Here is a 14,028-nt window from a genome sequence, read left to right as displayed (position 1 = left end):
AATGCCGTTAGGGAAGGACAGGAAAGCATCAAACAGACGTAGGGGCTAAGAGCCTCAGAACTGGTAAAATGAGGAGTGTTGCTGATTTGTGGAGAAACCTGGAAAATGACACCTGAAAACTCATATTGCATTTCGGGAACTCAGGCTGGTGAAAGATAGGGCTAACGCAGATAAGACTGTAATTTGTAGATAATCTAAACACTCTTATCTTAGCCAGTAGTTTCAGTTAGGGCTTAAAACAACATATCTGTACTTCTAAATATCAAAATGGGTAAATTTGCGTTTCACATGCTCCTTTAGTTTAGTTGAAAACAATTGATTATATAGGAGAGAGGTGGTATTATAAATCAGGTTTTAGTTCTGCTGCTGATTTACTGTATGACATTGGACAAGGCATTTCACTTCTCTGGCTTCTAATCTGTAATTAAAAGGATAATTACTGGTTTAAATAATTTTTGAAGTTCCTTCTGAACCTAGAGTCTTTATTTCTAAAACAAAAAATGACCTAAGGTAGCATTGGCTGTACTTTCTTGAATTTGAAAAATTAAGCAAACTGCTGATCTAGTAGATTCATAGAACTTTTAAGTGTAGCTTCTTGAAGGTGTCCCTCTATCAACTAAAGAACAAATGTCTCAGTTTAATATATGACTGCATAAAAAAAATGCAACCACAGTAGGTGACCAAAGGGGATAAGTAACTTTCAGGAATTTTGAAAGCCCAGTAGTATTTAGTATATGCTCTCTCAGCATTAAAAAGGTCACCTTGCTAATACATGTTAATTTTGAAAGTTGAATTGACCTTTGGAATTTTAATATCAACCTTTTTTGGTGTGTTTAGAGGTTGGAGCAATCACAGAAGAAACAGAAGCCTGTGATTGGTGGAGTTTGGGTGCTGTCCTCTTTGAACTTCTCACTGGCAAGGTAAGCAGTGACCTGGACGTTTAATAAGTTTACCCAGATGCTACCTTGATTTCAAATTGAGAACATTTAGCCTTTGCCTTTAGTTTTTAGATTAGGGAGTAAATAGGAAAACCTTTGATATTTTTTTTTAAAAGGCAGAAAAAGGCAAGTTTATCTAGATTCCAGATTTTTAAAAAAAAAAAGTATTACATTGAATAATAAAATTCCGTTATGTCATAACGTTAGTACATGGACATATTACTAAACATTCCTTCTCTTCATTTTCTGTGATTCAGTTTTAACAGCATTAAATCTGTAATGTTCATGTAAGGATGTATTAGAATTCTCTGGATGTTTTAAACATCTTGCTGGGAAGCAGGAAGGAATTCTCATTTTAGAAAATTAATGTAGATATAAAAGGTAGTATTGCCTTTTTTCTCGATACTGTAAAATTTTCCTATTTGTTCTAGCTTAAGGACAGAATTTATACTCTTTCTGATCAATAACTTTTAAGTAGGATGTTTGAGGTTAATAGACTTTAATAGTATTGTGCACATTGCCTCCTGGGAAGATAACAGAGGAAATGAACAGTCCTACTTTTGAAAGTAGTCATCTACCTTGAATATATAGGTACTACTGAACTCTTAAGATTGTTGTGGATTATTACAGATCACCTACACATACAACTAAATCATGAAGTGCTATAAATATATAAAGTGTTATTATTAACCAGTTCTAAACTTAGAAGGTTTTTAAGAACATTAAAAAATTCAGAGATACCAAGTCCCTTTTTAAATTTCTGTGTGTAATATAAGGTTTTTTATTATGAGCCATTCCCTGTATAACTAAGGGGAAAGGGCCAGCAGCAGAAGCTTATGGTGTGATTTTGATGATTGCCTTCATTTCAGTTTGAAGTCCTGTACTCTCGTGGCCCTTGGCCTGAACTGCTTAGGAGGGAGACACTGTGTTGATTACTACACCTCCAGTTAAGATGGTTTTGAGCTTTCTGTACTTGCCGTCCATAAATCTTGTGATAGAACAGCAAATGATGTTATTTGGGATAAGAAGTGTACCTGATTGATTATTTCAGACTCTGGTTGAGTGCCATCCAGCAGGAATAAATACTCACACTACTTTGAACATGCCAGAATGTGTCTCTGAAGAGGCTCGCTCACTCATACAACAGGTAACTTAATTGACCTACTCGCCAAGTATATCAGCCATGTCAATTAGCGGAGTCCATAGTTATAAAACCTTAAAGAAATTAGTTTGGGGCAAGAAAGAATCATTACTAATTCAGAACTGATACTGTGTATGGTTAAGCTTCTGCTGTTATTTAAGTATTAGTGGGGTCAGAGAGAGCAGTTAAAGCTTATTGGTGTTTAAGTCTCCCCCCCCAAAAAAAATCCAGGCTAATGTTTAGTCAATTTCATATATTTGTGTAGGTGTGAGATTTAAGTATCATTTTTAGCTTGTCTGGAGCTGCTCTATTTCTGCTCTTACATTTTGTAACCATGTATGATGGCTTTTTTTTTTTCTTTTTTTTTTGGCTGGATATTTTCAATCTTTAATTCCTATTCAGAAACTTGGGAATAGGTTGCTCAGGTTGCTTTGGAGAAAAGTGGTCTTAGAAAACCTTGCCAAGTTAGATTACTCCTAGCTTCATCCACCGTTGGAACTTGGGTGCTGATGTATTGATGTCAGTGCATTTTCGGTGGCTTTAAAGAAAGAGACTATTGCTGATTAAAGTTCAGTATCCCAGAGGTAGGCTTGGTACTCAGTGAGCTTCTTAAATTGATTCCTCACATCTAAAATGCTCCTCTGGTTTTGAATAGTGAGTTTTGGTGAGTATACTGAGGGTTGTCAGCGTTGGGGTATGATAGGCTCACAGCAAATCAGCAAGAATTGTCAGGCCTAGGATCCTTATAATTTTATGAGAAACGTAAAGGGAGGGGTTATTTGAAAAAAGATCAAGAACTGACATTTTTGTTTCAAGAAACCTGAATTATTTTTTTTTAATCAGAAAAAAACAAAATAAAAAAGAAGACAAAGAAAGGGGGAGAGGAGAACATATTAAGAAGAGAATTACCTAGTATTCTCTTGAATAGTGATTTGGGTTTCATTCAACAAATACATGCACGAGTATATGTAAGACAGTGCTGTAAGCCATGCGCGTAACTGTATAATAGATGGATTGGATCAGACGTCAGAGGCTTAAAAACTACTCTGGCAAGTCAAGATAAGGAGGGGTTCTAGTTGGTGCAGTGATAGTATTAGGAAAGTTTTTGTGGAGTGGATGTTATTATTTTTTTTTTCTTTTATTTTATTTATTTTTTTTTTTTTAAAGATTTTATTTATTTATTTGACAGAGAGAGATCACAGTAGACAGAGAGGCAGGCAGAGAGAGAGAGAGGGAAGCGGGCTCCCTGCTGAGCAGAGAGCCCGATGCGGGACTCGATCCCAGGACCCTGAGATCATGACCTGAGCCGAAGGCAGCGGCTTAACCCACTGAGCCACCCAGGCGCCCCAGAGTGGATGTTATTTTTGTGGAGCCCTAGAATTTTGGCATGACAGTGTGGGATGTGGGGGGAATAACGTGGTGGAATGAACAGCTTCAATGAGGGAAGGAGTCCCAAAGACTCAAATTAGGAAATCAAAAGTTTGGTTTATCTGGAGTGGAGGGATGAATATAGGAATGGGTAATAGTAGTAGATGGGTGTGGAAAGGTAAGTTGGAGTTCTCTTACGGGGTTCTGTTATCACAGTCACCAGTAAAGAGTGGTCATACTTAATTCAGTAAAAAAAAAAAAAAAATGTTTGGAGTTTTTGTGCAGAAGAATGAAAGGATCAGAATTGTGCTTTAGGAAGATTAAATTTTCCCAGAGAATGTAGAACATAAAGAAACATAACCATGTTGGAAATAATGAGATGGGAATACCCTTGAGCACTTTGCAAAAGGATTAAGAGGTAATGCAAAGATATAGAACGTGTTTCATTCTAAGGGGAAAAAAGGACAGCTACTCATTTGATTTCATCTCATTTGTTGTGGCACAAGATAAATTCCAAGTATTTTTTTGGTAAATAATTTGAGGAAAGCTAGCAAATGCTTTTTGTTTGTTTGTTTCCCTCCTTAAAGTCCTTATTATATAATACTGAGAATAGAATTCCCTACATAATTTATAAAGGTCTGCTGCTCCTGTCTTTATTAGAAATCATGTATAAAGGAATCTTGGCTGAAGGTATGTTAAATCCTCTGATACAGATATGTATATTATGTAGTAAATCAGCATTCTGTCATTGGCCTGCCTAAGGAAACTACCACTCATGTTGAGGAAACATCATCAGGAAAGGGAAAAGGGGTTTCTTGGCATGATTAGCAATTTGTCATTTTGACTTTCCTCTTCCACTACCTCACAGGTCATGGGGTCATTTAAAAAAACTCACAAAATGATTTATATGGAAATAATTATTCTGTTTTGGGGAGATTTCCCCCTCTTTGGCCTTTCAGCTCCTTGCTTTCTTCCTAGATTTCATAATCCCCTGTACCCGTGGTTCAGTCATCTCAGCCATATGTATGCTAAAGTAGACATAGTTATATTTTAAATGCAATTCAAAGAAAGAGGCTTACATTTTACAACTCCTCAGAGCACGTATATCTGTAGTTCACAGCGTACATTTAGTTAACTGTGACACAGTTGTTTTGTTAGTTGAAAAATACTATATGAGGAAAAAAACCTTCAAAACAAATTTTTGTGTCTTCTTCGCTCAGCTTTATTACCTGAGTATTTTTCAGGAGAACGGAGGTTGGCAGTGACTGTTTTGGTTCTGTCACCGGCTGACACATTTGCTTAAGCCACAGAACCTTTGTGTGGTCTCTCTTGAGGCCTGGTATAGTATTTAAAATGGCAGGATAAACAAAATCGTCATGGGTAAGACAGTTATACTTTTGCCTCTAGATACATATTTATGGATTTGTAACAAAGTCCATGAACTAATTAAGTTGACTTTAGTAAAAGTCCAAAATAGGAATCTTTATTGGAATTTCTTAATGAGGTCATGTTTTGGAAGGAATAGGGGTGGAGAAGCCAATTGTAACAAAGAAGAAAGAACTTTTGCACGTTCACATGTTTGCTAAAATATTAAAAATATGCTAGTTATATTTAATTTGTACCAATGTTTGATATTTTAAATTTATATTAAATTGTTTGATGCCTCCCGTATTTCAGTTGGTTAGATATGAGTTGTCAGATTTTGAAAATGGTTTTGATCCATTTGGGCTACTCTTAACAATGTTTGTTTTATAATAGCGGCTTTTCACTTAACACCTTTTGGCAATACCTAATATTAAAATTCTTTGGGCAGTTAGCTTTAATAAACAATAGTCATTTTGAATGCTAGATACAGTAATTTCAAGTGAGAGGATTGAGTATAGTCTTTTGAAGTATGTGCTTCCCCCTCTTGTGTATTTGGTAATATGAAAGTGAAGTAGTAGATTCTTGGCATTTGCAAAAGAATCTATACTCATGAAGCAGTCTAATGTTATGCTGAAGAGCATGGATTCTGGAGCCACGGTGCTAAATTCACATCTTGTCTTTGCTACTTACTACTTGTATGATCTTAAATAAGTTACTTAATTTCTCTGAGTCTCTGTTTTCTCCTCTAGAGAGAGAGTGGAATAGTAGCTATTAGTATAAAGTTGTTGTGAATTACATCAATTAAACTATGTTAAGTACTTAGAATAATGCCTGGCACACAGTGAGTATCACATACATGTTTTATATCGTTATTGAAGGGCAGTGCTGAAGGTTCATAATATATAGTAATTTGATGAAGGATGTGTTGCATTCTAGGGCTGCTGATGTAAGGGTGAGGCACCTGCTGATGATAGAGGTTGAAAAGGTCTAACAAAGTAGTGGACTGGCACATAATAGGAAATCAATTGATATTTTTCATACAAATAATTGAATTAATGAATTATAAATGAACAAAAAATAGAAATAAAGGTAAAAAGAGAAGAAACAGAAGTTTTGGTTGAATACATAGAAACATTAATATAAAGAAATCATTTAAATATTTCAGTTTACTATAGGAATATTCTCAAATTTGAATGGCTATAGCCATATGAGGAGTTGGCACATTCTCTCTTGAGAAAGGAAGTTATAACATTGGACAGAATTGGCGAAAACAACCATCTCGGTGCTCTGGAAATTGGTCAGAGGGATACAACAACCTGAAAAGTGTTTATGCTTGAAAAACAGCCAAACCTAAGGAAAGAAGAGTGGGACTCTGTGGCAGTTTTGCCTGGGCTGCTTCCATTCTCTTTTCTCTGCTTGGTCAGGTGTGACGTTCCTTCCAGATTGAAGCAGGCCATGAGGACCAACCCTGAGGTTGCATCCCTGTGTATAGGAGCAGGGAAGGATCCCAGCTGAAAGTAAAAAACCAGGGGAGATTTGTAAGTGGCCTAAAATTTTAATGTGTTCTCCTACGCATCAATAGAGGACAGAAGCTTTAGGGGCTGAGGTGTAATGTACCCTCCTTTCAATCACAGATTGGCCACTAAGCTATGCACACACAGGGTGATCCTAGGAAGTGAAGCTCAAAAACAAAAACAAGGAAACAAGGATGAACAGATAGCAACAGCTGCTTGTTACAAAGAGATGGGAGGAGCAGATTTACAGATCTAGCTGAAATAAGTTACCAAACAACAAACCAACCAACAGCAATGATAGTAGTCTTCTTGGGGAACAAAGTTGGGCTCTAGAGTTGCTAGAATATGTCATCCAAAATGTCCCATCTTCAGCAAATACATGATATACACAGAAACAAAAAAATGTGACTCATATGCAGGGAAAAAAAGCAGTCAGCAGAAATTGACTCTGAATGTCCCCAGGTTGAATGAAATAGACTTCAAAGTGGTTATTGTAAATATGTTCAAAGAACTAAAGGAAACCATGTTTAAAGAATTAAAGGAAAGTACAACAATGAATCAGCAAATAGAAATTCTCAATAAGGAGATACAAATTGTATTTTTTAAAAGGAACCAAATAGAATTCTCAAGTTGAAAAATACAATAATAATAATAATTACTGTTTTAATAATTGAAATTCAGTAGGGGGAAGAATTCATTAGAGCATCTCAATAGCAAATTTGAGATAAATTAGGGAAGAATCAATGAACTTGAAGATAGAATGATAGAAATGATCAAATATGAGGGAAAAAAAAAGACCAGAAAAAAGAAAAGTGAACAGGGCTACAGAAACCTGTATGATAATATCAGATGTACCAGGGAATCCCAGAAGGAAAGGAAAGAGAGGAAGGGGGAGCAAAAGTATTTGAAAAAGTAATGGCTGAAAACACCCTAAATGTGATGAAAAATGTTGATAGGCATCTAAGAAGCTCAATGGATTTTAATTAGGAAAATACACCTAGTTATGCTATTGCAAGACAAAAACAGAGGAAAATCTTGATAGCAGCAAAAGAAAAACCATTCACTTTATACAAGGAAACCTTAATGTCTGACTTCTCATCAAAAACGATGGAAGACAGTATACACTTCCAGCTATAAAATAAGTATGTCATGGAGATTAAAAGTACCACGTAGGGAATGTAATCAATAATATTGTAATAACACTGTATGGTGATAAATGATTACACCTACTGTGGTAAACACTGAGTAAAGGACAGATTGTTGCATCGATATGTTGTACACCTGAAACTAATATAACATAGTATGTCAATTATATACTTCAATAATAATGATAAATGATAATAATAATACCAATGGAAGACAGAAGACAGTGAAATGACATAATCAGAGTGCCAAAAGGAAGTTAATCAACTAAGAATTCTATATCCAGCAAAATCATCCTTCAAAAATGAAGATGAAATAAAGAATTATCTGAATAAAGACTGAGAATTCTTTGCTAGACTTGCCTTGCAAGAAACAATACAGGAAGTCCTTCAGGCTGAAAGGAAATAATGATACAACATAGTAAATTGAATCTGTAGGAGGAAGTGAAAAAGACTGGAATGGTAAAATATGAGTCAGTGAGAAAGACAATGAGAAAGACTATTTTTTTCTCATATTTCTTCTCAACTTCTTCTAGAAGACCTAAGATATGGAACTAATTATAACGTGCTATTGAGTTTATAATATACAAATGTAATATATCACATATATGACAATAATACCCAAAAGGCAGAAGGAATGGAGCTATAGTAGAGCAGAATTTCTGCATTTCACTGGAATTAAGTTAGTCTTAATCTGAAGTAGATTGTGATAAATTTTAAATGTTTTTAGAGAAAGGGGGGAGGGGCAAAAGAAGAGTGGGAGAGAAAGAATCCCAAATGGGCTTCATGCTCAGTGCAGAGCCCAACGTGGGGCTTGATCCTATAACCCCGAGATCATGACCTGAGTCAAAATCAAGAGTCAGATGCTCAACTGACTGAGCTACCCAGGTGCCCCGTAGATTATGATAAAGTAAGATGCATATTGTAATCCTTACAGCAACCACTAAAAAAAAAAAAGTAAAAGAAAATTAATAGAGGAACTGAAATAGTACAGTAAAAAGTATTGATACAAAAGAAAGCCATAAAAGAGGAACAAAAAAGACAGTAGATGTAGAAAACAAATAGCAAAATGGCAAATTTAAACCCACCACATCAATAATTACAATTCAATATGGATGTCTAAATATGCAAAAACAAAAGGAATTTTATTAAATATTATTATTAAACTGGATAAAAAGTAAGGTTCAGTTATCTTGTATACAAAAGATACACCTTCAATTCAAAGACACAAATAGGTTGAAAGGAAAAAATGGGAAAAGGTAAATCATGCAGACAGTAACCCTAAGAGAGCTGAAGTGGCTGCATTAAATTCCTGACAAAACAGATGTGAAGACAAGAGACTTACTAGAAACTAAGATTCTTCGTTGTGACAAATGGTCAGTACATGGAAAGATAGAACAACGAATGTATATGCTCTAATAACAGCCTCTATACATATGAAGCAAAATATGACCGAATTGAAGGGAAAATAGGCAAATCCGATAATAATAAATGGAAACTTCAATACCCTGTTCCCGATAAATGATAGAAGATCAGGGAGGATACTGAGAAGACTTCAACAACATTATCTAACGTCTCTGACATATATGGAACAATGATGGCAGAATACATTCTCACCGCATGTATGTAGAACATTCTCCAAGATAGATCACCACACAACAAGCTTCAGTATTAAAGGTGAATTAAAATCATACAACATAGTCTGATCATAACAGTTTAATTAGAAATCAGAAAGAGATCTAGTGAGCCCACAAATATTTGGAAATTAAACAACACATTTCTACATAACCTATGAGTCAAAGAAGAAGTATCAGGAGAAGCTAGAAAGTTTTTTAGTGGAATGAAAACAGAGAATATATAAAAATTTATATATTTATCAGATGCAGCTGTCAGTTATTGAGGAAAATTTATGGCTTATAAACACCTATACTATATCAGAGAAGAAGGAAGGTCTCAAATGAAAGTCTCACCAGCACTTTAGGAAACTAGAAAATTCTTGTGTTATTAGAGCAAAGATAGGCATATAGATCAATGGGACGGAATTGAGTATCCAGAAATAAACCTTTATATTTATGGTCAGTTGATTTTCAATAAAGGTGCTGAGAGAATTTGATGGTGAAAAATATAGTCTTTTCAACAAATGGTGCTGGGAAAATCAAATAAGTGCTAAAACCAAGGTGAACTAAGACCCTTACTTCATACCATATCCAAAAATTAACTCAAAATAGCTCTTAGGCTTATTTAGATGGGAGCTAAAACTAAAAATTGTAGAAGAAACCATAGGAGAAAATCTTCTTGACGGCTTAGGCAAAGAGTTATTAGATATGACACCAAAAATATCCATAAAAGAAAACAATTGATAATGTGGGCTTCATTAAAATTAAAACCTTTTATACTTCAAAAGATATCAGAAAATGAAAAGACAAGCCACAGAGTGGGAGAAAATATTTCAAATCATGTAACTAATAGGGACTGGATTTCAGAATGTGTAGAGAACTGTTACAGGGCTAGGTTGGTAGAGCGTACGATTGTTGATCTTGGGGTTGTAATTTCGAGCCCCACATTGGGTGTAGGGATTACCTAAAATCAAGACTTTACAAAAAAAAAAAAAAAAGAACTTGTATAACTCAATAAGTAGACAATTTAGTATAAAATGGGCAAAGAGGGTGCCTGGGTGGCTCAGTGGGTTAAGCTTCTGCCTTCGGCTCAGGTCATGATCTCAGGGTCCTGGGATAGAGTCCCACATGGGGCTCTCTGTTCATCAGGGAGCCTCCCTCTCTGCCTGCCTCTCTGCATACTTGTGATCTCTCTCTCTGTCAAATAAATAAATAAAATATTTTAAAAAGGCGGGGGGGGGGCCAAGATCCACCAAGGAAGCCCTATGAATGGCTTGGCCATGGAAGGATGCTCACGATCATTACTCACTAGGGAATACAAATTCAAATCATAATAAGATGCCAGTAATACCCACCAAAAGGGCTTTAATCAAGATAGACAGTATCAGGTATTTGTGAGTTTTTCTAAATTGGAACTCTCATACATTGCTGGTGGGAATGTAAAATGGTGCAGCTGCTTTAGAAAGGTTTGGCAGTTTCTTAAAAAGCTAAACATAAATTTGCCACGTGACCCAGCAGTTTGCTCCTAGGAATGTCCTTGAGAGAAATGAAGACATATGTTTACACAAAGACATATATGTGAATGTTAATAGTATTGCTCATTATGGCCTCAGTCTGGAAAGACTACATGCCTATTGACTGGTGCAGATTAACAAAATACGTTCTCTCCGAAAAATGGAATACTATTCAGAAGTAAAAGGTAACAAGCTGTTGGTACCTGCTACAACATAGGTGAATCTGAAAAACATTATGCTAAGTGAAAGAAGGCAACTACAAAAGGCAAACATCTTTTATGAGTCCATACATGAAATACCCAGGAAGGTCACATTTATAGAGACGAAAAGCAGATCAGTGTTTGCCTAGGGCTGGGGATGGAAGTCAGAATTAACACAGACAGCATGAGGAGACTTTTTAGGGTGATTAAAGTATTCTGAAACTGGATCGTGTGATGGTTCCACAACTTTTTACACTTACTCAGAATCACTGAGTCGTATACTTACAGCAGATGAATTTTATGCTGTAGTAATTCTCCCTCAGTAAAGCTGTTAAAACATAATTTGAGGATGCGCGAACGTCTCAAGACACATTACTTCAGCGCGCCCGTGAAAGGAGTAACTGGATGTCCCAGATTTGGGCGCGATATCTAATTAATGTCATGATGTGCTTTGGAATAGGACACTGATAGGTGTAACTAACTGTCCTGTTATACCATGAGTTGGAGAGAACCGAAGTGAGTTACTCGAGGTCGTGTTTCAAATCAGTTGAAAAGCCATCTCAGATATCCCCCACCATCCCACAGCTACAGTGGTGTTAGGCATAGCTCCCTTCCAAGGAAATCTCGTGAGTTGGCTGCTCATCAAGTCCATTGTCACTAGGGTTGAATTGAGCAGTTCTTTCCTTTCATATATTTTTGTTTTCCTTTGATTCACCACTTGGATTCCTATCACTCACTACATCCTTCCTTCGTAGCTCTTGCAGTTCAACCCTGTGGAGCGTCTTGGTGCTGGAGTTGCTGGTGTTGAAGATATCAAATCTCATCCATTTTTTACCCCTGTGGATTGGGCAGAACTGATGAGATGAGCATAAGACAGGGTTCTCTGCGCACATTCCGACCTTCTCTGTGACAGGCGTCCCCAGCACAGAGGCAGCCCTGCCTCGCACTCGCCGATGGAGCACCGAGACCTTGGGATAAAGACCTTTAGAGGAAGTGGAAGAAAAAAGGCTGAAAGAGAACACTTCCTTTACCGTTATTTTCAGGACAGGATATTGGCTACATTTGCAAGGGGCATTTATATACAAGCCTTTAAACAAGGTGTGATCTTTATTTTATCTGCATTTAGTGTTGCAGATGAGTTGTAAACCCAACGGAAGAAGGAATGCCCTTCAAGAACTTCCTCTGAAAGCTCCAAGTGTACAACATGTAGGTGTTACTTGAAAGGAGGACCTTTACATGGCAGCTAATAGTAGCTTTCTGCTAAGCAAGATTGGCTTATACGATCATAATTAATATTTGCTGAATAATACACTAAAAGTGCTTCATGAATAGTGTCATCTGTGGAGCTTAAAAAGTGAGAAAAAAAGATTATGTACATCATGCCTGATAGAAAACATGTACCATGATACTTTATAATTAGGGTATGCTGAATGTGGTTCCATATTGTTTCATACTTTCAGAAGCCCACTGAGAAGAAAACACTCACGTTGCCAACTTCATATGCTTTGTTGGTTGATACCGTGGAAGGGTTCATATGAACACTCACCGTCTCTCTTCAACGTCATCTTTCTGCTCCCTACACCTGTTGCCTATTCTCTCATATCTGTTGCCCCTTCCTCTGCTAGTACATTTGCAACAAAAAGGGAAGGGAGTATTTATTTCCCCAAATTGTATCAACTTAATAAGGACTAAGAAATCATGATTATAAAATAAACGTGATAAAAATTGAAATCTCTCCTTCATTTAATGGCTTAAGTTTTTTGTTTTGCTTTGTTTTAGAAAGGCCTCTCCTTCTTTCCTCTTGGAATTTTAGCAATTTCTGCTGCTTCTTATGCTTAACTTCATTTTAGGTTTTTGGTTTGCTATAGTAAGAACCAAAGGATCTCATCTAAATAGAAGTGAATGGCAATCCTGTTTTATTACTTAGTGATGGGATTTCCAGATCTGACCTCCTAATCTACATGACATGATGTAGAAAGAATACGAGTATTTACACCTCTCCAAACATTTGTATTTGTTATTTCTGTATGTTGCTATGATAGCTCCTGCATTTGTGCCTTGCTTATAACAGCTTAAACATGTTTTTGAAGCATTACTGTCTGTTTTTAAAACTTTATCCAAAGAAGAAAGAATAAGTCAGTTTTTCGGAGTTAGGAGCCATCAGAAATAATGAAGGTCTTCCATATATTTTAATCCTTTGAGTTTTTGAGCTCTGTGTGGGATCCCATTCCTTCTCCAAGAGCATCTCTACAGCTTCCATCTGCCGTCAGCCGGGTCCTCCCACCAAAGAAGCAGAAAATGCTTTAGTGAAACAAAGGAAATGTGCAAGCATTTTTTTCTTTTTCTGTTTTCCTACCTCCCCCTTTTCCTTCTGGTTCCCTTATAACCTGAACGTCAGAAGAAGGACTGCAACAACACCAGGATGGCGAGCAGGTCACCAGGATCAAAGCGCGATCAAGATGACATCACTCCCTGGAACTGGGTTTCAGCTCGCCAGCCCCCCTGGCCTCATAACAGGAACTTGTGCAGGTGAGACCAAAGAATGACTTCCTGTGTGGGACCAGTAGGAAATCTGCAAGTACTTAGCGCTAGCCATGGCAGAGCTTCCTTCCAGAAGTGCCCTCTGACATGAAAGTAGGACTTCCCAGCTAAGGTGAAGCTCCCAGCCCCGCCACGTGATTTTGGTTCCTTGGATTCAGGACAGTAATGTCGACAGATGGCTGCTGTGTCCGTGTGTTGACAGTTCCATTGCTTCAGTTCCCCCTTTCTGTCTCTGTTTGGTTGGAATTTAATGTAAATACATCATCCATAGTCATGATGGACATGAATTATTATCGTAAGAAACACATAAGATACGGCTTTGGGGGTGATGAACCCAAGTCTGTTTTTATTTGATGATGTATATTAAAATATTAGTATTTCTAATGCTTTGGGTGATCCTGCTTTTTTGTTGTTGTTCTTAATTTTTATTTTTTTGAGCATGTGGCCTGTGGGCCCAAACATAACTTGCCACTTTGTATTTTTCATTTGATTTTTTTAGTGAAGCAAAACATACGTAACATAAAATTGACTATTTTAACCACTTTTAAGTTTACAGTTTAGTGGCATTAAGTACATTCCCATTTTGATCCAGCCACCACCTTTTCGTTATCCCAAACCGATCTGCACCCATTAGAAAGTAACTTCCCCCTCCCAGCCCCTAGTAACTACTCTTCTACTTTCTGTCTCTT

The 14,028-nt window shown here is 36.7% G+C and overlaps 1 protein-coding gene across 5 annotated transcripts in view; it reads left to right on the top strand.

Annotated features, from left to right (window-relative positions):
* The window catches only part of RPS6KC1 (ribosomal protein S6 kinase C1), a 178,413-nt gene extending 164,693 nt beyond the window's left edge, over nt 1-13,720 (top strand). For 3 of the 5 annotated variants that reach the window (XM_080824322.1, XM_080824320.1, XM_080824318.1), the window contains 3 exons: nt 838-920; nt 1,990-2,085; nt 13,197-13,640. In XM_080824322.1, coding sequence (XP_080680448.1) covers nt 838-920; nt 1,990-2,085; nt 13,197-13,331 — 314 coding nt within the window. In that variant the 3' untranslated portion in view covers nt 13,332-13,640. Of the gene's footprint in view, nt 1-837; nt 921-1,989; nt 2,086-11,553 lie in introns of all 5 variants that reach the window. The other 2 variants (XM_080824321.1, XM_080824319.1) reach the window with 1 other exon arrangement.
* The last annotated feature ends 308 nt before the right edge of the window (nt 13,721-14,028 follow it).

Source organism: Martes martes (genome assembly GCF_963455335.1).
Source record: "Martes martes genome assembly, chromosome: 15".
In the NCBI taxonomy this organism is placed as follows: Eukaryota; Metazoa; Chordata; class Mammalia; order Carnivora; family Mustelidae; genus Martes; species Martes martes.
The sequence above is the reverse complement of the archived record's forward strand: the minus strand, read 5'-3'. Positions and strand labels throughout refer to the sequence as shown.